The sequence below is a fragment of the Ornithorhynchus anatinus genome, chromosome 1 (genome assembly GCF_004115215.2).
Source record: "Ornithorhynchus anatinus isolate Pmale09 chromosome 1, mOrnAna1.pri.v4, whole genome shotgun sequence".
Taxonomy (NCBI): Eukaryota; Metazoa; Chordata; class Mammalia; order Monotremata; family Ornithorhynchidae; genus Ornithorhynchus; species Ornithorhynchus anatinus.
Window position 1 is genome coordinate 108,027,358 of NC_041728.1, and position 26,983 is coordinate 108,054,340.

Below are 26,983 nucleotides of genomic sequence, written 5' to 3' on the forward strand. Positions count from 1 at the left end.
TATTACAAGGTAAACTGGTTGTCTCACATGGGGCTCAAGGTCTTCATCCCCATTTTCCAGATGAGGTAACTGAGGCACAGAGAAGTGAAGTGGTTTGCCCAAGGTCACACAGCAGACAACTGGCTGAGCCGGGATTAGAACCCACGACCTCTGACTCCCGAGCCTGTGCCCTTGCCACTAAGCCACACTGCTTCTTAAGAAATATGAGGGCACATGCTTTATATGGGGCGGGCTGTATGATGAAGTGATGTCATGCGCACCATTCTGTGGCGGTCCATTCAGGTCCCCTAGAACGTAGAATTCTTTTCAGAGGGGATCCCTGGCCCCATTCATTCATTCAATTGTATTTATTGAGCTCTCACTGTGTGCGGAGCACCGTACTAAGCGCTTGGAAGAGTACAACAATAGACAGACACATTCCCTGCCCAAAGTGAGCTTCCAGTCTAGGCCCGGGGAACTTGTTCCAGAGTCCCTGCAAGCATGGGCGCTGCTTATGAGCAGGAGAACTCAGGGGCAGGGGGAGGCTGGGCACTTCAAATCAAAATCCTGGACACTAAAGGCTTAATCGGTCTCCAGCCAGGGTTGGAAGCCGGGCGAAGCAGCGTGGCTCAGTGGAAAGAGCCCGGGCTTGGGAGTCAGAGGTCATGGGTTCGAATCCCAGTTCTACCACTTGTCAGCAGTGTGACTGTGGGCAAGTCACTTAACTTCTCTGTGCCTCAGTGACCTCATCTGTAAAATGGGGATTAACTGTGAGCCTCATGTGGGACTACCTGATTACCCCGTATCTACCCCAGTGCTTAGAACAGTGCTCTGCACATAGTAAGTGCTTAACAAATACCAACATTATTATTATTATTAAATCTTGGCTCTGCCACTTGTCTGCTGTGTGACTGTGGGCAAGTCACTTAACTCCTCTGGGCCTCAGTGACTTCATCTGGAAAATGGGGATTAACTGTGAGCCTCACATGGGACAACCTGATGACCCTGTATCTTCTCCAGCGCTTAGTGCTCTGCACATAGTAAGCGCTTAACAAATACCAACATTATTGGTGCCCCTGCTGCCCTGGGATGCAGGGGGTACTGGTGGAGGAGGTGGAGGAAGAGGAAGAAGAGGAGGAGGAGGAGGAAGAAGAGGAGGAAAAGGAGGAAGTGGAAGAGGAGGAGGAAGAGGTGGAAGAGGAGAAGGAAGAGGAGAGGGAGGTGGAAGCAGTGTGGGTCAGGGGAAAGAGCCCGGGCTGGGGATTCAGAGGTCATGGGTTCAAATCCCAACTCCTCCCCCTGATCGGCTGTGTGACTTTGGGCAAGTCACTTGACTTCTCTGGGCCTCAGTGACCTCATCTGTAAAATGGGGATGAAGACAGGGAGTCCCCCATGGGACAACCTGATCACCTTATATCTACCCCAGCGCTTAGAACAGTGCTTGGCACATAGTAAGCGCTTAACAAATACCAACATGATGGAAGAAGAGGAGGAAGAGAAGGAGGAGGGAGCAGAAGAGGAGGAGGTGGAAGAGGAGAAGGAAGGGAGAGGGAGGTGGAGGAAGAAGAGGAGGAAGAGAAGGAGGGAGCAGAAGAGGAGGAGGAGGTGGAAGAGGAGAAGGAAGAGGAGAGGGAGGTGGAGGAAGAGGAGGAGGAAGAGAAGGAGGAGGGAGCAGAAGAGGAGGAGGAGGTGGAAGAGGAGAAGGAAGGGGAGAGGGAGGTGGAGGAAGAGGAGGAGGAAGAGAAGGAGGAGGGAGCAGAAGAGGAGGAGGAGGTGGAAGAGGAGAAGGAAGGGGAGAGGGAGGTGGAGGAAGAGGAGGAGGAAGAGAAGGAGGAGGGAGCAGAAGAGGAGGAGGAGGTGGAAGAGGAGAAGGAAGAGGGGAGAGGGAGGCGGAGGAAAAGGAGGAGGAAGAGAAGGAGGAGGGAGCAGAAGAGGAGGAGGAGGTGGAAGAGGAGAAGGAAGAGGGGAGAGGGAGGCGGAGGAAGAGGAGGAGGAAGAGAAGGAGGAGGGAGCAGAAGAGGAGGAGGAGGTGGAAGAGGAGAAGGAAGAGGGGAGAGGGAGGCGGAGGAAGAGGAGGAGGAAGAGGGGAGAGGGAGGCGGAGGAAGAGGAGGAGGAAGAGAAGGAGGAGGGAGCAGAAGAGGAGGAGGAGGTGGAAGAGGAGAAGGAAGAGGGGAGAGGGAGGCGGAGGAAAAGGAGGAGGAAGAGAAGGAGGAGGGGGCAGAGGGAGAGGAGGAAGAGGAAAAGGAGGGAGAAGAGGAAGAGAAGGAAGCAGACGAGGAGGCGGAGGAGGGGGACCGGGACCGGGACCGGGACCGGGAGCGGGTTCGGGTGGGCGCAGGGCGTCGAGAAGCAGCACGGCGTAGCGGACCGAGCCCGGGCCGGGGAGTCCCGAGGTCCCGGCTTCCAATCCCACCTCCGCCACCACCTATCCCGTGGGTGACCTCGAGCCCGTCCCTCCCCCAGGTCTCCGTCGAAGGGGGCCGAAGAGCGGGAGCGCCACGTGGGGGGGGGGGGGGACGCCGCTCCGCCGGGCAACTAATAAGAGCTAAAGAAATATTAGGACGGTGGTGGTTCGGCTTGTCGGGGGTCGGGGGGCGGCGGGGGGGGGGAGGGGTGCCGTGCCGTGCCCGGCCGGTAGGCGGCGGTGCGGGGAGGGCGGCGCCGATTGGGCGCGGCGGGCGGTGACGTCAGCGGGCCCGGGCCCGGCCGGCGGGTCGGGCGGGCGGCGCGGCGCAGTCGGCTGGGTGCGCGCCGCCGGGAGGACCTGCCGCCCGACCCTGCCCTGCCCGACCCTGCCCTGCCCGACCCTGCCCGCTCCGCCAGCGCCCCCCGCACCATGACCAAGGGCGAGAAGAAACCCTTCCAGCAGAGCCTGGCCGAGTGGAAGCGCTTCATCTACAACCCCAGCAGCGGCGAGTTCCTGGGCCGCACGGCCAAGAGCTGGGGTAGGAGCCGGGGACGGGGGGACGACGACGCGCGCGGGAAGGACCGGCCCCGGCCCGCCTCCATTCGCGCCCGGGCCTCGCCTCCGGACGGTCCTCCTCCCCCTCGGCCGGCCGGGAGCATCGCCGGGCCCGCCGCTCCCGGCCCGGCCCGGCCCGCGGGGCCCACGTGTTTCCCCGCCCTCCCTTCCCCCTCTCGCCCGGACCCACCCCGGTCACCCCCTTGCCCCCTACACGGGGACACGGGGATGGGAGGCAGGAGGCCGAGGACAGGGCCATGGGATGGGGGACCTGGGGGTCGGGGACGGGAGGAGGCTGGGGACGAGGAGGCCGAGGACAGGGCGATGGGGGAACTGGGGGTCGGGGACGGGAGGCAGGAGGCCCAGGACAGGATGGGAGACCTGGAGGTCGGGGACGGGAGGAGGAGGATGGGGACAGGACGATGGGGGACCTGGGGGGTTGGGGGCAAGAGGAGGCAGGAGGCCCAGGACAGGGCGATGGGGGACCTGGAGGTCGGGGACGGGAGGAGGAGGATGGGGACAGGACGATGGGGGACCTGGAGGTCGGGGACGGGAGGAGGCTGGGGACAGGACGATGGGGGACCTGGGGGTTGGGGACAAGAGGAGGAAGAGGACGGGGCGATGGGGGACCTGGAGGTCGGGGACGGGAGGAGGGGGGAGCTGGAGGACAGGGACAGGAGGTTGGGGACAGGAGGATGGGGGACCTGGAGGTCGGGGACAGCAGCAGGCAGGAGGCCGAGGACGGGGCGATGGGGGAAATGGAGGTCGGGGACAGGAGGGGGCTGCTTACAGGAGGATGGGGGACCTGGGGGTCGGGGACGGGAGGAGGTTGGGGGCAGAAGGCAGGAGGCCGAGGACAGAGGGGTGGGAGACCTGGAGGTCGGGGACAGGAGGATGAACTAGAGGTCGGGGACAAGAGGAGGCAGGGGACAGGAGGACAGGGCGATGGGGGAACTGGGGGTCGAGGTCAGGAGGAGGCAGTGAGCAAGCTGGTGACCCTGTATCTCCCCCAGCCCTTCCAACAGGGCTCTGCACATAGTAAGCGCTTAACAAATGCCGACATTATTATTATTAGTGGGACGAGAGGGCCGGGGCCAGGAGGAGGCTGGGGGCTGGCAACAGAAGGCCAAGGACAGGGGGATGGGAGGAGCAGTTGGGACCAGGAGGAGGCAGGGGGCTGCGGACAGGAGGTTTGGAGGCCGGAGGGGATCAGCGTGAGGCCGAAGGTTTGGTTGTAGGAGGAGGCAAGGGGACGGGAGGCCTTGGCCGGGAGGTGTGGAGGCCGGAGGCCGAAGGTTGGTCGGCAGGAGGCCGGGGGACCGGGCTCGGGCAGTGGCGGCCGCGGCCCTCCCCTAATTCGGGGAAATCAGCCCCTGCCCCACTGGGTGGGAGAGAGGAAATTTCCACTCCCGCCGCTGTCTTGTGACTTTGCTCCGGTCGGGCAGGCACCCCGACCGCCCGCGGGGGGGCGCGCGAGGGCGCGCGGGCGCGGCGCCGAGAAGCCGGCATGTCCGGGGCGCGCGCCAGCGCGCGAGCCAGGCGGCGATAGCGGGGGGGGGGGCGGGGGGGGAACGCGCCAGGGCGCGAGCCAGCGCGCGAGCCGGCGGTGGGGGGGGGGGGGCGCGCGTGCGCGCTGGGGCCGCCCTCAAGCCGCGGACGCCGTTTGAATGGCCCCGTGGGCGAAGGGAAATGATGCCAAGGCCACACGATGCCCTGCCCTCCCCCTTCCCCCCCCCCCCCGGCCCCAGGGACGGGCGATGGAAAGATGGGCATCACCCACTTGGGGGGAAGACTTAGGCGACGGTCTCATTTGGATCCAGATCCGCCACTTTTCTCCTCAGCGCCCGAGGCCTGTCCCCTCAGGGCCAAGTCTCTGTGGAAGTTTGGATCCCCTCAGATTTTTCTCTGCCCTTTTCCCGACAGGCAGTGGAGCCAGGGGGAGAAGCAGCGTGGCGCAGTGGAAAGAGCCCGGGCTGGGGAGTCAGAGGGCGTGGGTTCGAATCCCGGCTCTGCCCCTTGGCAGCCGGGGGACGGTGGGCAAGTCACTTAATGTTGGTGTTCGTTAAGCGCTTACCATGTGCCGAGCACTGTTCTAAGCGCTGGGGGAGATCCGGGGTCATCAGGTGGTCCCACGTGAGGCTCACAGTTAATCCCCATTTTACAGATGAGGTCACTGAGGCCCAGAGAAGTGCAGTGACTTGGCCACGGTCACACAGCTGACAAGTGGCAGAGGCGGGATTCGAACCCATGACTTCTGACTCCAAAGTCCGGGCTCTTTCCCCCGAGCCACGCTACTTCTCTGGGACTCAGTGACCTCATCTGTAAAATGGGGACTAAGACTGGGAGCCTCACGTGGGACAACCTGATGACCCTGTATCTCCCCCAGCGCTTAGAACAGTGCTCTGCACATAGTAAGCGCTTAAGAAATACTAACATTATTATTTTTGAGCAATCTAGCCATCTTGAATATTGCTTAGCATGTCCTGGGTGGCATGTTAGTAGCCGAGAGATACTTTGCAAGCACCCCTGGGTGTAATGAGAAGCAGCGTGGCTCAGTCGAAAGAGGCCGGGCTTGGGAGTCGGAGGTCGTGGGTTCTAATCCCGGCACTTGTCAGCCGTGTGACTGTGGGCAAGTCACTTCTCTGGGCCTCAGTTACCTCATCTGGAAAATGAGGATTAACTGTGAGCCTCACGTGGGGCAACCTGATGACCCTGTATCTCCCCCAGAGCTTAGAACAGTGCTCTGCACGTAGTAAGCGCTTAACAAATACCAATATTGTTATTGTTAATTAGGGCCCAGTGGAAGGGGCAGGGGAAGTGGAGGATCTGGGTTCTAAAGCTCCACTGCTTGCCAGGTGGCCTTGGGCAAGTCATTCGTCTGGGCCCCAGTAAAAATCTCGGGCCCCAGGTGGGGGCAGGGCCTGGGTTCAACCTGATGAACATAGTAGTCAGTCACATAGTATGCACCTAACACATACCATTAAAAGTTCCTTATAATAATAATGTTTGTAGTCATTAAGTGCCTGCTATGTGCCAAGCACTGTTCTAAGCACAGGGGTAGATACAGGATAATCAGGTTGTCCCATGTGGGTCTCACAGTCTTCATCCCCATTTTACGGGGGAGGTAACTGAGGCACAGAGAAGTGAAGTGACTTGCCCGAGGTCACTCAGCTGACAAGTGGCGGAGCCAGGAGTAGAACCCACAATAATAAAATAATAACGTTGGTATTTGTGAAGTGCTTACTATGTGCTGAGCACTGTTCTAAGCGCAGGGGAAGATACAGGGTAATCAGGTTGTCCCACTTGAGGCTCACAGCCTTAATCCCCATTTTACAGACGATATAACTGAGGCACCAAGAAGTCAAGTGACTTGCCCAAAGTCACACAGCTGACAAGGGGCAGAGCCAGAATTCGAACCCATGACCTCGGACTCCCAAGCCCGGGCTCTTTCCACTGAGCCACACTGCTTTTCAATAATAATATTTGTTAAGTGCTTATGTGCAAAGCACTGTTCTAAGCGCTGGAGGGATACAAGGTGATCAGTTTGTCCCACGGGCTCACAGTTTTAATCCCCATTTTACAGATGAGATAACGGGTGGCACCAAGAAGTCAAGTGACTCGCCCAAAGTCACAGAGCTGACAGGTGGCGGAGCCGGGATTAGAACCCATGACCTCTGATCCTAAACCCGTGCTCTTTCCACTGAGCCACGCTGCTTCTCAACCTCCGACTCCCACGCCCAGGCTCTTTCCACTAAGCCACGCTGCTTGATACTCCATGTTTTCAAGGTGGGGAATGGCCTGGATTTTAAAGGATCGGGGCACAAAAATTACTTCCCCTTGAATGGAAAGTTATAGCATTAAATTTGAGTGAAACCTAGGGAAGTGAATTTTAGGCACTGCCCGAAGGCAGGATCTTCCTTTGGCAGAGGATCCATGTGTTCTAATCCCCGCTCTGTCAGTTGCCTGCTGGCGGTGACCTTGGGCGAGCCAGTGCCAGTTCACTTCTGGGCCTCGATTTCCCGCATCTGTTAGATGGGGATTTGGTGTCTGTTCTCCCTCCTATTCAGACCTTGAGCCCCATGTGGGATAGGGACTGTGTCTGACCTGATTAACTTGTATCTATTCCAGTGCTTAGTACAGTTCTTGGCACACAGTGAGTGCTTAACAAATAGCGTGGTAGTAATGGAGCAGTTTTCCTTTAACTGTCCCATTTAAATTGCCCTGGAGATAAAATAAAGCATCCTACCAAAAAAAAAAAAAAACCCAAAAAACCCCAAACAAACAAATTTCTCATTTCCTTCAATGGGTTACCAACCTTTTACCTTTAGAGACAAATTTTAGGCAGAAATTGAAAGTGACTATCTGTCTTCCTCAATCGCGAGAAGTACTTGATACTTTGGCGAATACTGTTTTTGCCAAATTCTGATTTAGGATTACACACGTTGTGCCACTGTCAGTTAACTGAGTAGCTCGAGCTGCCCCTTAAATTGCTTGTGGGAAGAGACCTGTGATTCAGGTGGTGGCGGTGGAGGGTTTTTCTAACACTGACTTCTGAAACCGCCCTTTTGGATTCATGTCACGCGTTTTATACTCTGTTGTATATGTTGCTGACCAAAGCTTTGGTGAATTGGAGATCACATACGGGTGGTCCTTCACAGGCAAATTGGATAAATCCAATCTTCAGATTGGTAAGAATTAAGATTAAAAAAAACATTATAAGGCAGAGAGTTTATAAAGGTAATGGTTAAAATTTTTTCACTGCTGCCCATTTATTTGGCTTGTTTTGCTAGTGCTGTCCCTGTATTAAACTGTAGACTCTAAGCTTTTGTTGGCAGGAATCGTCTACTTACTCTGTTGTACTCTCCCAAGTGCTTAATACAGTGCTGTGCACACAGTAAGTGCTCTATAAAAACCACTAATGAAAAGATGTTTCACCCGTTTGTGTTCTTCAGTTTTGCTTTGGGAATGAAAATTTGCCAGTTAAGAAAACCCCAAATAACTGATGATTATTGAATGAAAAAAGCAGGCGAAATAAATAGTAAGAGCATTTCTTGGTACAAGTTCAACCAATGTAACTCGCTAGTGAAAAATATTTACTTCCCAGTGAGTTTAGGCATGCTTTATTTACTTAAAAAAAAATTCAAAACAGAAACTTAATTTATAGAGCTGTGTTTATAGAGCTCCCGATAAGAAACGCTTCATGAAGTCAGTGCCTCAAGTAAGCTATCTCTATAGAAGGTCATTGTCAGCTGGCATTTTAGGCAGGTCCAGTCACCTCTTCCATGATGTGTGTCTTTATTTTGTGTATCGGAGAGGGGCCTGTTGTGAAATTAGGGAACGTTCTTCTGACAGCCCGCATTTTCCTTCATGTGGAGCTCGTCCAGGAAGTGACCCCCCCTGAGTTATCGGAGAGCTGGTTTTGTTTTCTGTCACAGGTCCATGAAGGTAAAATGCGATCTCAGACACATGTCCCTCCCTTAATAAACGATCCCTTTGGGCGGCCGTGGCATACCCTTATGGGTACTTGGATACAGGGAGGAAGGCAGGAAGTCTTTTTCATTCTCTAACACCCCCGTGGCTTCAGAAAGGTCTGAGATGTTGTTCTTTGCAAAGTGAAATGTCACATTAGAGAGAGCTTTAAGAACACAGGGCACTGTTGGGAAAACATTAGGATTTGTTTTTACCCTCCGTGGGCTGCAAATGGAAATTCAAGAGTGGTGTGGCGGCATTGACAGTGGAGGCGCAAACTGAAGGATCGCCTGGCAGGGAAGGGGCCCTTCAAGGCCTGATAATAATGAGAAGTGGGGGAATGGTAAGTTGAAAACGTTCACTTGAGGCATCAGTTTCAGCAAAAGGCCCTCTCTTTTGCCACCTATCTTTGCGTCTGTGGCATCTACTTGAAAATGGAATTCCCCTGGGAGAATTTATGGGAGTAATGTCAGATTATAAAATGCTAGACGGAGTTAACATACACCCCTTCCAGTGAATCTCTAAGCAAAACTCTGCTGTAATTCTTTACCCACCTTTATCCCAGAACCAAATAAGATCATAAAGTCCTGCTGGGGAACTAGAGTATAAATATGTGCCACCTAAGGGAAAGATTGTTAATGGTCTTTAAAATGTGTCAAACTAATTGCTCCCTTGAACAGATGGGGTGGGTACTTACCCCCCTCCCCCCCGCTTCACCCAATCTAAGGGTGAGTTGCAAATCCCCCAAGATAAGTCTATTTTTCTGTTACATGTGGAAAGTAACATGAGTCATTTAAACAATTGATGGTATTTGTTGAGCGCTTATGATGTGCAGAGCATTGAACTTAGAGCTTGGAGGAGTACCATACAATAGAGTTGGTAAATAGCCACGAGAAGCAGTGTGGTGTAGTGGAAAGAGCCCGGGCTTGGGAGTCAGAGGTCATGGGTTCTAATGCCGCCTCTGCCACTTGTCAGCTGTGTGTCTTTGGGCAAATCACTTAACTTCTGTGTCTGTTACCTGTAAAATGGGGATTAAGACTGAGCCCTATGTGGGACAACCTGATTACCTTGTATCTGCCCCAGCGCTTAGAACAGTGCTTGGCAAAAAGTAAGTGCTTACCAAATACCATCATTATTATAAACGATTCCTGCCCACAAGAAGTTTATCTTTTCCCTTCTGTTGCCCTTGCACTTTGGATTTGTATCCTCTCTTCACCCCACCCTCAGCCCCACAGCACTTACGTATCTATGCGTTATTTATTTGTATTAATAGCTGTCTCCCCCTCTGGACTGAGTTCACTGTAGGTGGGGGGGACCGTGTCTACCAACTCTGTAATACTGTACTCTCCCAAGCACTTAATACGCTGCTCAGCACACTGTAAGTGCTCAATAAATAAGATCCATTGGTAGTGGGGCAGGCCAACATTAAATACATTACAGAGAGGGGAAGAAAACAGAGTATAAGGATGTGGACATCAGTGCTGTGGGTGGGGATGGGAAGACTATCAAGAAGCTTACATCGTGGGCATCTTACCAACTTTTGTCCTATTGTTCTTTCCCCAGCACTTAATAGAGCCCATGTCATAAAGTAAGTGCTCAGTAAATTCCATCAATCGATTAGGGAGTATGGAATTAAGTGATCAGGTGATAAGGGAGGGAGGATAGGGTGGGGAGATGAAAGATTAGTCTGGGTAGGCTTCTTGGAGGAGGTGTGATTTTTAGTAGGGCTTTGAAATCAGGAGAGACTGGTGGTCTGTCAGATTTGAAGGGGAAGTTTCAGTTTTCATTGACATACAAACACCTGCAGGTCTTAGTGCATTAAATATGCCTGCAGGTGTGTTCTTATTCACGGTTCACAGAGGTTGCTACATACAGAGACTGCTATCTGGCTGGCTGATGTATCGTCAGGTCTTGTCAGCACAGCATTCCCAACGGCAGGAGAGTTAGTTTGAAACTGTTTTGCACTCTGCATCTCTTTTTTTTTTTTAAATAGTGTTTAAGTGCTTACTGTGTGCCAGGTACTGTACTAAGCACTGGGGTAGATACAAGCTACTCAGGTTGGTCACAGTCCTTGTCCCACATGGAGCTCACAGTCTTAATTCCATTTTTCAGATGAGGTAACTGAGGCCCAGAGAAATAGGTGACTTTCCCAAGGTCACACAGCAGGCAAGTGGCGGAGCTGGAATTAGAACCCAGGTCCTTTTCACTCCCAGGCCCATGCTCTATCCATTAGGCCACACTGCTTCTCTTCCTGACTCCCAAGTCGGTGTTCACAGAGGTATTCTTGATCACAAGCCACGGTCCGTCTGCTGTTGCTTCCCAGCAGGGCCACAGTTAGCCCACATCTTGAGATATTGTAGTTCAGCCAATTTATTAAATAATTTCTTCTGCTCACCCTCTGGCATTTATATTCTGCAAAAATTGTTTCGATCCTAGTAGACCGGCTGAATTCCAGAGCCCCAAAGTGGGCGATTTGGCCTTTAGATACGTGGAGCTCAGGTGATGCTTGTCACTTTCCTCAGGAAGCCGGATTTGGTGTTTCTAGCAGGTCCCAGTGTGACGGCCGTATAAAATGGAGACATTGGCACTGCTCTCAAGCTTCGGTCTTGCCTGGGACTTGATACTACATTTCCAGTCTCTCAAGGTCAATTTCGTTTCTGAAGGCTGCGGTCACATACCAGCCTGCTTAGCAGCAATCTGAAGTGCAACCAAGATTTTCATCATTAATAAAGATCTGGAAGCACCCATTTAATTCTGTCTGGGAAGCACCCTATTCAGTGATACCCTGATTGGCAGAGAAATAGAAAACCAGAGTGGAATAGCCAGCCTGTAACTGACCTAGACAGGGAACCCTGTGTAGGACAGCGTCTGGGTCCGATCTGATCATCTCGTACCTACTTTAGCACTTAGAACGGTGCTTGGCACATCATAGTAAGCGCTTAACAAGTACTACAGTTGTTATTTCAGCAGATAGATAGGAACCATAACAGAGATAAATGAAATCCTTTGAAGAATTCAAAAATTCAAAAGGTTTATTAATATGAGCTCTGGCTCCAGAGTGGAGCTTGAAGAAAAGGCAGCCAGGCTGGCAAACAAAATGATGTACAGAGTAATTTCATTTCCATGACTATTAAGCCCAGAATCACTCCAGATGTATTATGTGGAATCAAAGCTTTTTTTTTTCAGATATTCTTTGAGTTCTATTAAGTTCTCATCATAAGAAACTGTGTGGCCTAGTGGATAGAGCATGGGCCTGGGAGTGGGAAGGACATGGCTTCTATCCCAGCTGCCATTTGTCTGCAGTGTGACCTTGGGCAAGTCACTTCACTTCTCTGGCCCTCAGTTACCCACATCTGTAAAATGGGGATAAAGACTGAGTCCCATGTGGGGACATGGACCGTGTCCAACCTGATTAGCTTGTAATCTACCCCAAGGCTTAGAACCATGCCTGGCACAAAGTAAGCGCTTAACACATACCATAAAAGCCCCCAAAACAAACACCATTTTATTTAGTCCACACTTATTTTCCCACTGGTTTCCATAATTAATGCTCTTGGAAAAGCAAGCAAGCTGAGAGGTTGCCACACTCGCGTCCGACTAAAAGTTTTCTCCATAAAAATGACAAATGTGGAACGGAGACAGAGTATCAGAAGTGTAACCCAAAGAGTAGCCATTAAATGTGCTCCTAGTTGCGAGCTAAAATATGTTCTTGTCTTTGTACAGTGGTCAAAAATAGCTGTTTGCCTTCCAAGCTTAATTGCAATATCTGTATCTTAGAGAATAAATGAGCTTTGTCCATCAAATTCATGAGTGTCCTTCAAAATGCCCTCCCCACCTACTCACCCCCTGCAAAGCCGGGGAGGGCCCTGGAAGCAATTCCCCCATTCAGGGTTTGGGCCCTCAAGTCCCCTTCACATGACTGAGGTTCATCCATTGTTTACATTGGGAGATGTCAATCTCCTAGCTCAGAGGCCAGCACCCAGAAGCAATTGGGGTAAATCAATCAGCCAATAGTATTTATTTAGCACTTACTGTGTGCAGAGCACTCTAGCTTAAGCCCTAGGGGGAGAACAGTTATGGTATTTTAAGCACTGTCTATGTGCCAGGGACTGTACTATGCGCCCGGTTGGATACAGTTGCTGTCCCACGCAGGGCTCACAGTCTCAATCCCCCTTTACAGATGAGCTCGCTGCTGACAGGGATGTGTCTGTTGTTTTATTGTACTCTCCCAAGCAGTTAGTACAGTGCTTTGCACCCAGTAAGCCGCTCCAATAAATACAATTGAATGAATGAATGAGATAACTAAGGCACAGAGAAGTAAAGGGAGCGTGACCAAAGGTCCACAACAGGCAAGTGCGGAGCCAGGGATTAGAAATCATGGATGTTCTGACTCCCAGGCCCGTGCTCTAGTCCGCTGCTCCATACCGCGGGAGTTAGCAGACTCGGTCCCCGGCCCGTTAACACGCTGCAGCCCACTTATAAAGGTCCAGTGGTCCAGTGGCTGGAATCTCAGCGGTGGGCACAAGCAATGGGGGGGCTCTGGTCTTGGCCTCCATGTTTAGTGTTTGGCCCCAGATTGTGATCCGATCTCAGCTGGAGCCCCAGTGAACCTGGCCCCAGGCTCGTGTCCTGCAGCTATGCTCTGCCCTTGGGTCCCTGAGCTACTCAGTCTCGATATTTGGGAGAAGCAGCATGGTGTAGTGGGTAAAGCACGGACATGGGAGTCAGAAAGCCATGGGTTTTAATCCCCCCTTTGCCACACGGTCTGCTGTGTGACCCTGGGCAAGTCACGTCACTTCTCTGGGCCTCAGTTCCCTCATCTGTAAAATAGGGATTAAGACTGTGAACCCCATGTGAACCAGGGACTGTGTCCCAACCTGATTTGCTTGTATCCCGCCCAGCGCTTAGATACCGTGCCTGGCACATAGTAAGCACTTAACAAATACCACAATTGTTGTTATTATTATTTGTGTAAGGAAGAAGTTTGGAGACCCGGCCCGCAGTGGGGTAGACACGCTCTGTTCTGGCTTGACAGGGGTACGGCCTCAGTCCTGTCCCATGTTTGTGGAGTTGGGGCTGGGAGCATAGTTTAAGCGCCTACTTGAATTGCCATTTGGATGCCCCCCAGGCCATTACCCACATTCTCTCCCACTCACCAGGCTGCCCTGCCCCTGAACTAAAGACTTCTCTGATAGCTCAGGGTCAAAGCTGCCTAGCAGTGTGGTCTAGTGGGTAGAGCACGGGCTGGGAGTCAGTAGGCCCTGGGTTCTAGTCTTGGCTCTGCCACATACCTGCTTTGTAACCTTGGGCAAATCACTTCAGTCCTCTGGGCCTCAGTTCCCTCATCTGTAAAAAGGGGATTAAGACTGTGAGCCCCATGTGGGTCAGGGGCTGTGTCCAGCCTGATTAACTTGTATCTACCCCAGTGTTTAGTTCAGTGCGTGGCACAAAGTATGAATGAATAAACAAAGGCTCTTAAAAAGTGTTTAGCTTGCTTACCAGTTCTGTTACATCAAGTGTTTTACCCAGCACTTAGTACAGTGCTCTGCACACAGCACTCAAATAATGATTACTTGATTGGTTGCCTGGCTGCTGGTGGGTTAACATCGGTGCTGGTTCTCTGGAAGTCAGAGGGCAAGAAGGTCTGGTCCAAGAAGCCATGGAGAAAATTTAAACTCTCCTGGCAAAGCCACCATTGCCAACTGCCTCCATGGGAATGGATGGACTGTGTTTTAAATGTGTTTAATTTCAAGATCTTTACCAAGCTATAATAATAATCATGACGGTCCCCTGTCCTAAACCCCAAAGTATAAGAATGTGAAGGAGGATGCAGGTGGGGGCCACTGAGGGAGCTGGAAGGAATTCATTCAATAGTATTTATGAGCACTTACTATGTGCAGAGCACTGTACTAAGTAAGCGCTTGGGATGAACAAGTCGGCAAACAGATAGAGACAGTCCTGCCGTTTGACGGGCTTACAGTCAATAGGGGGAGGACGGAACAGACGAGAACAAGAATGAGATGGTGGGGAAGAGACTTGGCAGGGAGAAGGAGGTGCTTTTCAATCAGTGGCATTTATGAAGCATTGACTTTCTGCAGAGTGCTTGGAGGAATATTTAGGAGGTCAGAGGAAGTAGGCTGGAGAATGTGGCAGCTGGAAACTCTTGCAAAGAAGAGTTTGTGGGTTACCTGGAAGAGTTCTTTTGAAGGTCTGCTTGTCTTTGGAACTTAAAGCTCAGATCTTCAATAATAGGAGCCGAGTGTTAGCACTCCACTGTTCTCCCTAGCATTAATTGCATTTCAAAGGGATAAGTTTCAGAAAGCAGCAGTTTAAGAAAGAATGAGCATGACCTAGTGGATAAAGCTTGGGCCTGGGAGTCATCCTGCGTTCTAAACCTGGCTCCACCACTTGTCTGGGCAAGTGACTTCACTTTTCTGGGCCTCAGTTTCCTCATCTGTAAAATGGAGATTGAGACTGTGAGCCCCCCATGGGACAGGGACTGTGCCCGAACCGGATAGCTTGTATCCCCCCCCAGTGCTTGGTACAATGCCTGGCTCATAGTAAGTGCTTAACAAATATAATCATAGTAATAATAATGAGAAGAAACAACTTGGTTATCAGATACTGTCAATGTTTATCGTGCTGTGTAGAATCCTGTGTTCATCATGTTTACTGAGTGCTTATAGGGGGCAGAGCATTGTACTAAGTGCTGTGAGAGAACACTACAACAGAGTTAGTAGACAAGTTCCCTGCCCGCAGTGAGCTTACCTTCTAGAAGGGGAGACTGACCTTGATATCCATAGTTTATAATGTATAAAGAAGTTAATGTCAGAGAATCACAGTCTGGTTTATGTTTTTGAGCCATTCACTAGTTTATATTAAAGATTTTAGCTTCAGTCCCTAGAATCAGGGAGACTGAATGCTTCTAAGTAGCTGTACGTGAACAAAGTTGCAGAAGTTTGTAGAATGATGAGTGGGTTTAAAGGAACCTCTCGTGGGTGCCGCCAGCTTTTACAATCTCAAGCCTTCCTTGAATAGTTTGCTGTCTGATCATCTTGAATCCACCCCAGTGCCTAGAGAGGTGATTTAGTATGTGGTGAAGATGTAATAAATATCATTATTGTTGTTACAGCAACACAAGAAAATAATAAATGTTCCTTGACATCTAATGTATAGCGTGTATTTTAAAGGAGAGATGGGAGACCCAGGGACTGTCTGAAATAACAGTCTGAAAAAAGCAGCAGCATGCTGCTTCTGCTAGGAAAGAGCGCAGGACTCAGGGGATCTGTGTTTTAATCCCAGCTCTACCACTACTCTGCTGTGTGACCTTGGGCAAGTCACTTAACATCACTGTTTCAGTTTCCTCATCCATAAAATGGATGTTCTGTATCTATCCTCTCTCCCCCTTAGACTGTGAGCCCCAGACTACAAGACAGGGCCTGACGTCTGATTATTTTGTATCTACCCCAGCACTAAGCGTAGTGTTTGGCATCTACTAAATGCCTAACCAATTCTCTTAGTATCATTATTGTTATTATTATTTGTGCTTGAATCTTAAATGAAAAACAGTAGCAGGAATGTTGAGGGAGTTTCTAAAGTGCACGTTTATTGCTAGCTCAAATTGTCAGGTTTAAGGAAGGGAGGGAAGCAACACGGCCTCGTGGATAGAGCACCGGCCTGGGAATCAGAAGAACCTGGGTTCTAACATTGGCTCCAACACTTGTCTTCTATCTGACCTTGGGCAAGTCACTTCACTTCTGGGCCTCTAGTTACCTCATCTGTAAAATGGGCATTAATACTGTGTCCAAACTGATTAGCTTGGATCTACCCCAGCAGTACAGTGCCTGGCACATAGTAAGCACTTAACAAATGCTTTAGATTGTGAGCTCATTCAGGGCAGGGAATGGGTCTTTTGTTGTACTCTCCCAAGTGCTTAGTACAGTGCTTTGCACACAGTAAGCACTCAATAAATACAGCTGAATGAATGAGTGAAATGCCTTTTTTTTTAAAAAAAAAAAAAACAGTGACGGGAGAGGTGTGCTTATACTGTGGCGTTAGCCTTTGTCCAGGGCAAAAGCCCAGGATTTCAGGATGGAGCCTGCCACTTAGCTTGCCTGAACTCAAGTTTTTCCCCCCAGTTAGTTACTTCCTCTGCCCATGCTCCCGTCATGTTCCACTGCTTAGAATCCTCACTTTGCCTGAGCACAGTCCTCCCCTCCATCCCGCTACCCTAGAAACACCCTCTGCTGCATTCTCTTGAGCATTTTAGAACATGTTTGTAAATGGCTATGGTATCTACTAAAGATGCTTGCTCTGTGCAAAATTTGCTTTTAGATTTGTTTTTCTACTCCCACCTCCCCCAGTTGGACGAAAACTCCCCAGAGCTAGACCATATCTTATATTGCTCTTGGAATTCCTTCAAACACTCATTTTAGCCCGTTGTACGAAGTAGGAATGGAATAAATAGCCATTGGTATTTCCACCTTGAAATAAATGACAGCATAAAATGGGTTCGGCTTAAGATCGGCCTGATTTTAGCTTTTTTAAAATCGGCAGGTCGACTGGCTGGTGGTTAAAATATTGGATCAAACCACTTGAGACGGAGAGTAGATCATTGTAGAAGTCCTTTTATGTATTGTCTGACCCAGGGTAATCCAAAGGGAAGCTGAGTCAAGGGCTGGTTTCCCTGGGAGATTTTGGTATTTGGGGACCATTCTGTTCTGGGAGTTTGCTCTTTAGGAAATCTTGACTCCTGTGTCACACTGGCATTTCTCTCATCTCTTTGCAGACTTTTTTTTTTTAATAAGTGGCATTTGTTAAGCGCTTACTACATGCCAGGCCTTGTACTGAGCGCTGAGGTAGATACGAGCTAATCAGGTAGGATGCAGTCTACATACCACATTCTTAATCACCATTTTACAGATGAGAGAACTGAGGCACAGAGAAGTGAAGAAATAACTTACTACGTGCCAGGCACACTTCTAAGCGCTGGGCTAGGTACAAGCTCATCCCTGTCCCACATGGGGCTCACAGTCTTAATCCCCATTTTGCAGATGAGGTAATGAGGCACAGAGATGTTAAGTGACTTACCCAATTTCACACAGCAGACAAGTGGCGGAGCCGGGTTTTAAACCCAGGTCCTTTTGACTCCCAGGCCTGTGCTTTTTCCACTAGGCCACTCTATCTCTGACTCCTGACTCCTGGTTCCTGGCTTCTGGGCAGATTTTTAAAGTGGTGTGCCAGGACTGGGAGCAGAGGCTGGCAAGTGCACCCATGGCTGTACCTTTCCAGTTTAGTCTTACAGATGGACCTGCTTTCCTGGGTTTTTTGACATCTCCCCCTGCCCCGCCCCCAAGATGTTATCATCCCAGAATTTTTGCAGTGTTGGAGACCTGAAAAATGTTGGCTATGAACTGTATTAAAATGGCAGCTGTAACAGGTCACTTTAGCTATTTTCCACTGTGGAATATAGCATTTAATACTGAAATGAATTGATCATCAAGCAAATGTGGACTTGTACATTTGTACACAAAATGCACCAGTGGCTGGTATAATACTGCAGCCAATTTCAAGATTAGAATGGCCTCTGGGTGAACCACTTGATTCTATTTATCACAATTATGTTGTCTTGTTTTTGTTTCGTTCTGTTTTGCTCTGCCCTCCGTCTCCCCCGATTAGACTGTGAGCCCGTCATTGGGCAGGGATTGGGTCTATCTGTTGCCGAATTGTACATTCCAAGCGCTTAGTACAGTGCTCTGCACATAGTAAGCGCTCAATATTGAATGAATGAATGAATGAATGAACTACTGCTTTTGTATATCGAACTCTCCCAAGCACTTAGGACAGTGTTCTGTACACAGTAAGCATTCAGTAAATACCACTGATTGATTGTAGGTAGAGTTATGGAATAGCTTAGATAATTGAAATCTACCAACACTTTCTAGACCCTAAATGACTGTTGGTTTCTGTTGTAAGTGGTACCAAGTTTTCCTGCTAAACTAGTCACCAAATAGACCCATTTCAGTTTTACCCGGTCTCCCTTTTCAAACTCTGGTGCAGATAGTAGGGAGCAGAGATGGGCCATTGGTCCTGGTCATCAAAAGCTAAAAAGGCCTGCCGAAAAGGTCACCCTCCTAGAAAATTCATCCACCCCCTCCCCAAATCAAGCACTACTTGGAGAAGTAGCTTGGCCTATGGCATAGAGCACGGGCTTGGGAGTCAGAGGAACTGGGTTCTAATCCTGGCTCTGCCATTTTCTGCTGTCTGCTGTGTGAACTGGGACAAGTCATTTCTGGGTCTTGCCTCATCTGTAAAATGGGATTTTAAGCCGTGAGCCCCATATGGGACAAAGACCGTGTGCAAACTGATTATCTTGGATTTACTCCAACATTTACTGCAGTGCCTGGCACATAAGTGTTTAACAAACACCATTAAAAAAAAATTACTCCAGAGTAAATAGACATATCTCACCCAAAGCAATCACGGACTACAGCGTGTTTACAGAACTAGGAAGAAGTTTTTGGCTGTTACCAATCGACAAGCGAAGACTGTGGCAGAATCAGAATGGAATGTCATCTGTGGGAGAAGGGTTTTCAGAGCAAACCCCTTCCATCTCCTTCCTGCAGCCCCCCGTCTCTGGGGTCCTTGAGGGGCCAAATCTGTGGGGCCTGCCTGAGCCTGGTTCATTGGTGTCATAATTGGCTCAAGGCTCTTCTTTGGGTTGGGGTCAGCTGGGCCTGGCCTACCTAAAAGGCTTAGGATGGTAGGATAATGGCGGCAGGAAGGGGAGGATGATACTGTTGTGAAGAGGAAGTCCCACCAGGCATGTGGACTTTCACACATCAGTCAGTCAGTGGTATTTATCGAGTACTTACCGTGTGCAGGAAACTGGAATGAGCTCTTGGAAGTGTACAGTACAACAGAGTTGGTAAGCATATTCCCTGCCCATAAGGAGCCTACAGTCTAGAGGGGAAGACAGACATTAAAATAATGAGTCAGTCAAGGGTATTTTTTTTTTTTGAATGCCTACTATGTACAGAGCACTGTAGTAAGCACTTGGGAGCGTACAGTACATTACGTTCCCTGCCCATGACGAGTTGTTTCTGAATATGGACAAAAATGCTGTGGGGCTGAGGGTGGGGTGCATATCCAGTGCTTAAGGGATACAGATTCAAGTATCCACGCTGAGAAGCGAGGTGGCCTAGTGGAAGGAGCACTGGCCTGGGAGTCGGAGGACCTGGGTTCTAATCCCAGTAGTCTGCTGCGAGACCCTCGGGCAAGTCACTTAACTTCTGTGCCTGCTACCTCATCTGTAAAATGGATATTAAGACCGTGAGCCCTGTGTGGGACAGGGATTGTGTCCAAACCTATTATCTTGTATCCACCCTAGTGCTTAGTCTCTATCTGTTGCCGACTTGTACATTCCAAGTGCTTAGTACAGTGCTCTGCACATAGTAAGCGCTCAATAAATGCTATTGAATGAATGAATGAATGAATGCTTAGTACAGTGCCCGGCTCTTAGTAAGTGCTATCAAGTACCATTAAAAACATTAGTGCACAGGCGAGACAGAAGGGAGAGAGAGAAGAGGAAAAGGGTGCTTAATTGGGGAAGGTCTCTTGGAGATGTCATATGATATACGATGAATGACAATGAAAGTATCACCCCACTGAATGCATCATTGGTGCTGAGCAGCTCTACTTCCCTGCTCCTCACACATTTAAAATTTCCCAGAGGAGACATGAGTAAAACAAGATTTAATATTTGCTTCCGTTTCTTCTGTCTTCTCATTTATTGAGCACTTAACCATGTGCAGGAAACTGGAATGAGCTTTTGGAAGTGTACAGTACAACAGAGTTGGTAAGCATATTCCCCGCCCATAAGGAGCCTACAATCTAGAGGGGAAGACAGACATTAAAATAATCAGTCAATCAATAGTATATATGTACTATTCACACACACACAATTCAGAGAAGCATTGTGGTTTAGTGGAAGGAGCTCGGGCCTGAGAATCAAAAGACCTGGGTTCTAATCCTGGCTCCACCACTTGTCTGCTGTGTGACCTGGAGCAAGTTACTTAGCTTCTGTGCCTCAGTTCCCTCCTGCAAATTGGGCATTCAATGCCTGTTCTCCCTCCTGCTTAGACTGTGAACCCCATGTGGGACCCGATGATCTCGTATCTGCCCCAGGGTTTAGTGCAGTGCATGGTACATAGTAAGTGCTAAACAAACACCATGATTATTTTTAGTAATATTCCCTCTAATATCTGACTCCCCTGTTACATTGTAAGCTCGTTGCAGATGGGAATTGTCTACTTGATGGTACTTTCCCAAGCACTTAGTACAGTGCTTTGCGTCCAGTAAGTATTTAAATATTGCTCGAGCTCTAGAGAGCAGAAACTGTATCAGTCAATCAGTATTTGTTGAGCACTTACAGTGCAGTGCACTGTATTAAGTGCTTGACTAAGTGCCACAGGATTAGTATACAAGTTCTGTCTTCAAGAGGGTAGCAATTAATAAGGAAGATACTGAAAGATGTTACAGGAAGGATGAAGTAATAAAGTATAAAAATATACAGAGAAGCAGTGTGGCGTAATGGATAAGAGCATGGGCCTCGGAGTCTGAAGGTCATGGGTTCTAATCCCGGCTCCACCACTTGTCTGCTTTGAGACTATGGGCAAGTCCCTTCTCTGTGCCTCAGTTACCTCATATGTAAAATGAGGATTGAGACGATGAGCCCTACATGGGACAGGGATTGTGTCCAAATCCAATTTGCTTGTATCCACCCCAGCGCTTAGTACAGTGCCTGGCTCAAAGTAAGCACTTAACATTATTATTATTATTACATTTATAGAGGGAGGATTTTGAGGACTTAAGGTGCTCTGTAACACTGAAGTGCTGTAGTGACCTTTACGGAATATAAAGTGGGAAAATGAAAAATCGGTCAGGAAAGGATCCCTGGAGGAGACATGTTTTCAAAAGGGCTTTGAGGATAGGGGAGAGCAGTGATTTATCAGATGTGAAGCAGGGAGGAAGGTCCAGGCAGGGAGGAAAATGTGAAGCACAGTGAGTAGGTTAGCTTGAGAGGAGTGAAGATCGTAAACTGGAGTGTAGTGGGAAAAGAGAACGGATGAGAGGAAGAGAGTTGAGTAAGTGCCTTGGAATCAAACTATCAGTAGTGCCTGCTTGATGGGGACAGGAATGGGCAGCCACTGGAGGTTTTTGAGGAGTGGGGATATGTGGGGAAAATGATGTTTTGGAAAAATGATGTGGGCAGGACGGGGGGAGGCCGGAGGCAGGGAGATCGATGAGGAGGCTGAGGCAGAAAAAGTGTGACTGCTTAGAGGGAAGAAATGTTGCCCGGGATACTCATTGTCCTTCCAGGCTTGAGCCAGTTCCGGGAGACTGTATCATCCTTTTCATTGGTATTCCAGGCCTTTGCTTCCTCCCCTGCTCCCCCCTCAATCCAAGTTGGACTAAGAGCGGGAAACCTCAAAGCGAGGCAGCGGGGTGAGGTAAGATTTTTGTTATTGCTTGTGTGCTCGGTGCATATAAAAACTAGAGGGAACGGAAACAGTTCCAGTCAGTTGCCAGCTAATGGCTTTGAGTTGTGACTCTCAGTTGCTCCTGGGGCTACTTTAAACACGATGCCCTCTTGGTGGTGCCTTGATTACTCAGAGCTTTGTTTCTGATGTTAAATAAGGAACACAATTCTATTACACTGTGTTCTTCCTTAACTGTTGTTTGTAGAGATCAGTTTTCAGTTAGGAGACGGGAATGTTTCTTTTCCATTCCGCTTGGTTTCAGTGCTTTCTGATAACCCATAGAGCTCCCGATAGTTGTTCTGATGTCCACATTTTGCAGTTATTTTATTCTGTGCTCCCTTTGTCCTGCACACCTGATGCCAATCTAGAAAAGTGTACGAGTAAAGTAAGCCCACGCTTACATAGAAACATCTGCTGTCTTTTGGTAAGAAGTGATCTGGAACCTTTCATATGTCTCACACTTGGGATCTGTGCAAATATCTGTGTTACTCTGTTAGTGTGAACTATTTGTGGACAGCAGGGAATGCCCCTTGTACTTCCAAGCCCAGTGGGTTCTCAATAAATACCATTACTTCCTTACCCAGATTAACCTTTCACAGCCTTTTCTCAAAAAGAAAACTCAGAGTAAATAAAGCAAGGGAAATCTTGTATGGTAAATCTTCAAAGCAGTTCAGTTCACTTCAACACTTCAGATCTTCAGCACATTCAATTCTAAATGGCTCTCTGTGGACCTTTAGACTGTGAGCTCATTGTGGGCAGAGAATGTCTCTGTTTATTGTTGTAGCGTACTCTCCCAAGAGCTCAGTACAGTGCTTTGCACACAGTAAGCGCTCAATAAATATGATTGAATGAATGAAGGTCAGTCACCTGACCTGCCAGTTGTCAGAACCCAGACTTAGGTGGGTAATTGTATAGTTGGCGTACCCCCACCTGAGAGAACAGTCTAACTCATTCATAGCTGCTTTGTCAGACTGTTGCCTAAATTTGCTCTGTATTCAAACTAGCCATGGTCTCCGGGTTAGATAGTCAACATTCTATTAAATTGGCGCTTGGACTGTCTTGAAATCTTGGAAGTCTCGGGTTTCAACAGCACACACTTGGGAGGGGAGCGGTGAGTGAGGTAAAACTCGTTGTGGGCAAGGAATGTGTCTGTTATATCATTATATGATGCTCTCCCAAGCGCTTAGTACGCTACTGGGCACACACAGTAAGCTCTCGATAAATACGATTGACTTTAAGTGCATTGTTTTCTAGGCCCTTTGATTGCACACTTGAAAATGTTTTCAGTCAAAATGACCACTCTTGGACAGAATAAACAGTATTTGTCAACTTAGGTTATTTTGAAGAGGTGTTTCTGATGATGATTGAGGTACTTGTTACGTGCTTACTATATGCCAAGCATTGTTCTAAGTGCTGGGGCAGATACAAGCTAATTAGGATGGACACAGTCCCTGTCCCATGTGGGGTTCTTAGTCGTAATCCCCATTTTATTCATTCATTCTGTCGTATTTATTGAACGCTTACTGTGTGCAGAGCATTGTACTGAGCGCTTGGAAAAGTACAATACAGCAATAAAGAGAGAGAGGGTCTCTGCCCACCTGGAACTCACAGTCTTGGGGGAAGGGGGCAGACTCTATTTATTGCGATTGTTCTTGTCTGCCTGTCTCCCCCGATTAGACTGTAAGCCCGTCAAAGGGCAGGGACTGTCTATCTGTTGCTGACTTGTACATTCCAAGCACTTAGTACAGTGCTCTGCACATAGTAAGCGCTCAATAAATACTATTGAATGATTGAATGAAATCAGTAGAAGTAAACAGACATCAATATAAGTAAAAAAAATTACAGTTATATACATAAGTGCTTTGGGGCAGGGAGATGGGGGAAGAGCAAAGGGAGCAAGTCAGAGTGAAACAGAAGGGAGTAAGAGGAAAAGTGGGGCTTGGTCTGGGAAGGCAGCTGAAGCACAGAGAAGTGGAGTGACTTGCCCAAGTTCAAAAGTGACTTGCCCAAGTTCAAACAGACAAGAACTGGGATTAGAACCCAGGGCCTACTGATTCCTAGGCCGGTGCTCTATCCACTAGGCCTCTCTGCTTCTCTACCCTACCATTTTGTTGTGACAGCCCCCTAAACCTCATAACCATGGCTTTGCCAACCCGTACAAACTCCTGTAATATTGGTGTAAAGTCAGCTCTTTTCAACCTAGCACCTACTTTTTTTTTTGTTACCTTTTTACCTTTTTAAAGTAATGACTTTTATCCAATTGGTAGTGTTTATTGAGCACCCATCGCGTGCAGTAATCCATCAGTAGTATTTATCGTCCTGTACGAAGTGCTAGAGAGAGTACAGTTGAGTAAATGCTTTAGGTGGTTGTTGGATGGAGTGCTGCTGAGTGGAAAGAGCCCGGATCTGAGAGTCAGAAGGTCATGGGTTCTAATCCTGGCTCCCCCATGTCTGCTGTGTGACTGTGGGCAAGCCACTTCACTGGGCCCCAGTTACCTCATCTGTAAAATGGGGATTAATGACTGCGAGCCCCCCATGGGACAACCTGATTACATTGTATCTACCCCAGCGCTTAGTGGCCTGGCACATAGCGCTTACCAAATACCATCATTATTAGATATGGAGAAGCGGGAGCTGGATCGGAAGGAAGTGGAATTTCACAAAGACTTGATAATGGGGGAATACTGCTATCCGCTGCCAGAAATAGGTGGCTGAGCAGTCCTAGGCTGCCATTTTACCCTGGGATCCCACATCTAGAGGCGGCAAACTCTGCATGTCGTGATTGGTTGTGGTGGTTTGGGAAAGAATTCTAGGTGGCACTAGCTCTCTGGGCTCATAAAACCCCACCTCAATGATCTGAAAGTCCCAGCTTGGTGAGGCCCACCCCACAATACCAAAGCAGTGCCCCGTTGTTCCTGACTGGCTGGTTTGAGTCCCATCCCCTATGGCCTGATTGCTGACAGGCGGGAATCAGGCGGCTCAGTGATTTCTAACCAATCCATCCATCCATCAGTGGTATTTACTGAGCTCTTACTATGTGCAGAGCACTGTACAAAGCGCTTGGGAGAGTATACCACACAGAATTAGCATTAGCATTCCCTGTCCGTAACGAGCGTCCGGTCTAGTGGGGGAGCCAGGCATTAATATGAATAAATAAGTCATGTATAATATATAATTTGTAAAAAAATGTGTCTAAGTGTCCTGGGGCGGGGTGAATATCAAATGTCCTAAGGTCACAGATCCAAGCACACAGACCACGTAGAAGGGAGAGGAGCCAGGAAAAAGAGGGCTTCGTCGAGATAGGCCCGATTAACAGTTTCTATCTACTTGTTTTGTTTTGTTGTCTATCTCCCCCTTCTAGACTGTGAGCCCATTGTTGGGTGGGATTGTCTCCATCTGTTACCGAACTGTACTCTCCAGGCTCTTAGTACAGTGCTCTGCGTCCAGTAAGCTCTCAATAAATATGATTGAATGAATGAACCTCCTCTCAGTGGCCTGGGCGTGGTCCTGTGGCTCTCTGTGGCCTTTGAAATCCACTCCCCATCCTTGTTTTAGGAGGAGTTCTGTAGCCTTAGGACTGTTTCAAAGGCCGCACTGTGTTGCCGCTTGTAGATCGTGCACATCGACACACCGCTTTGAAGGGGCTAGTCAGCTCACTGGAACAGGAAGCTACTGAAAAGCTAATCCCGGCTTCACCACGTGTCTGCTGTATGACCTGGGGCAAATCACTTCACTTCTCTTGGGCCTCAGTTACCTCATCTGTAAAATGGGAATTAAATCCTCCCTCCAATTTAGACTGAGCCACATGTGGGACAAGGACTGTATCCAACCGATGAAACTTTTGTCTACCCCAGCAGTCAGAAGAGCATTTAGCACTTAGTAAGTGCTTGACAAAAACCATTTTTTAAAGAAAGAGGCTGACACACCTTTGGTGGTAGTGATATGTCCAGTTGCATGAATTTGTTCATATACCAGGCAATTGTGGGTTTTTTTTCTCCCAGCTATTCTCTTTCCCGGGGGAGAGGAATAGAGCTGCTTCTTTATATCTTGTCCAAATGAAGTTGTAGATCACTCTTAGCAAATTTTAATTCAGCCTAGGATGACAATATTTGGGAAAGGTCCAAAATCTTCCAGTGAAAGAAAGTATTTACATGAATGACACGGGGAAAAATCACAAGCTTTAACTTTCCAGTTATTTTTGCTATGATTTGTGCTTTAGTCTACATGCTTTAAGCATAGTTGCCTGTTGCCTGAGCTAGGGAGAAAAACTGTTTTAGATAAACAAATATACTTAGGAATTTCAAGTTCTGCATAACTTTGATCTTGAGATAAATTAGCACTTCACCTTACTATGATCCCTTTATATCAAATCTTTACATTTGAAGAAATACTGGTTGGGCCCAGGCTTTTGGATATCATGGGCAAAATGCTGTAGACTCTTAAGTTTATTGTGGGCAGGGAACGTGTCTGCCAACTCTGTAATATTGTACTCTCCCAAGAACTTAGTACAGCGTTCTGCACATAATAAGCGCTCATTAAATACCATTGATTGAATTTGGGTTATGACTAGCAGGCTTACTCAACACCTTTATTGTACTCTGAGTTTAATGTATTGCCTTTCTCCATCTATCTATGACTATATGTATTCTCTTCCAGACTTTGAAACCACCTTTATTCCATTTTATTCTGTCGAGTTGGCTTTTGAACTTTTTCTTCATGCTTTCAACATTAGCGCTGTGATTTCCTTCTTTGAGGGACCTATTCCTCCTTTTCTCTTTCTGCAGCAGGGCCCTGGTCTGAGGTAGGGAAGTGATGCTGCCTGCTGTTGATTGAACATGCGTGCCTTTGTGCTGACCACTCTTCCTTGTGCCACTTCTCCCTCCCCCCCACCTCATTTTGTCTTCTGGTAAACTGCTACTTTGAATCAAGGAAGACATTGCTTTAGCCATTGCGCTGTTCCTGAAAATAGAGTGAGTCAGACAGTGCCTCTGACAAGACAAAAGTCTCATTATTTCTATCCGATCTGACGGA

General features: G+C 48.7%; 1 protein-coding gene across 1 annotated transcript in view; it reads left to right on the forward strand.

The window, feature by feature from the left end:
* Nucleotides 1-2,740: 2,740 nt before the first annotated feature.
* ATP1B3 (ATPase Na+/K+ transporting subunit beta 3) overlaps nt 2,741-26,983 on the forward strand; it is a 48,747-nt gene continuing 24,504 nt past the window's right edge. The window contains exon 1 of the mRNA XM_029064244.2: nt 2,741-2,925. Within this exon, the coding sequence (XP_028920077.1) occupies nt 2,817-2,925 (109 nt within the window). The 5' untranslated portion in view covers nt 2,741-2,816. The remainder of the gene's footprint in view (nt 2,926-26,983) is intronic.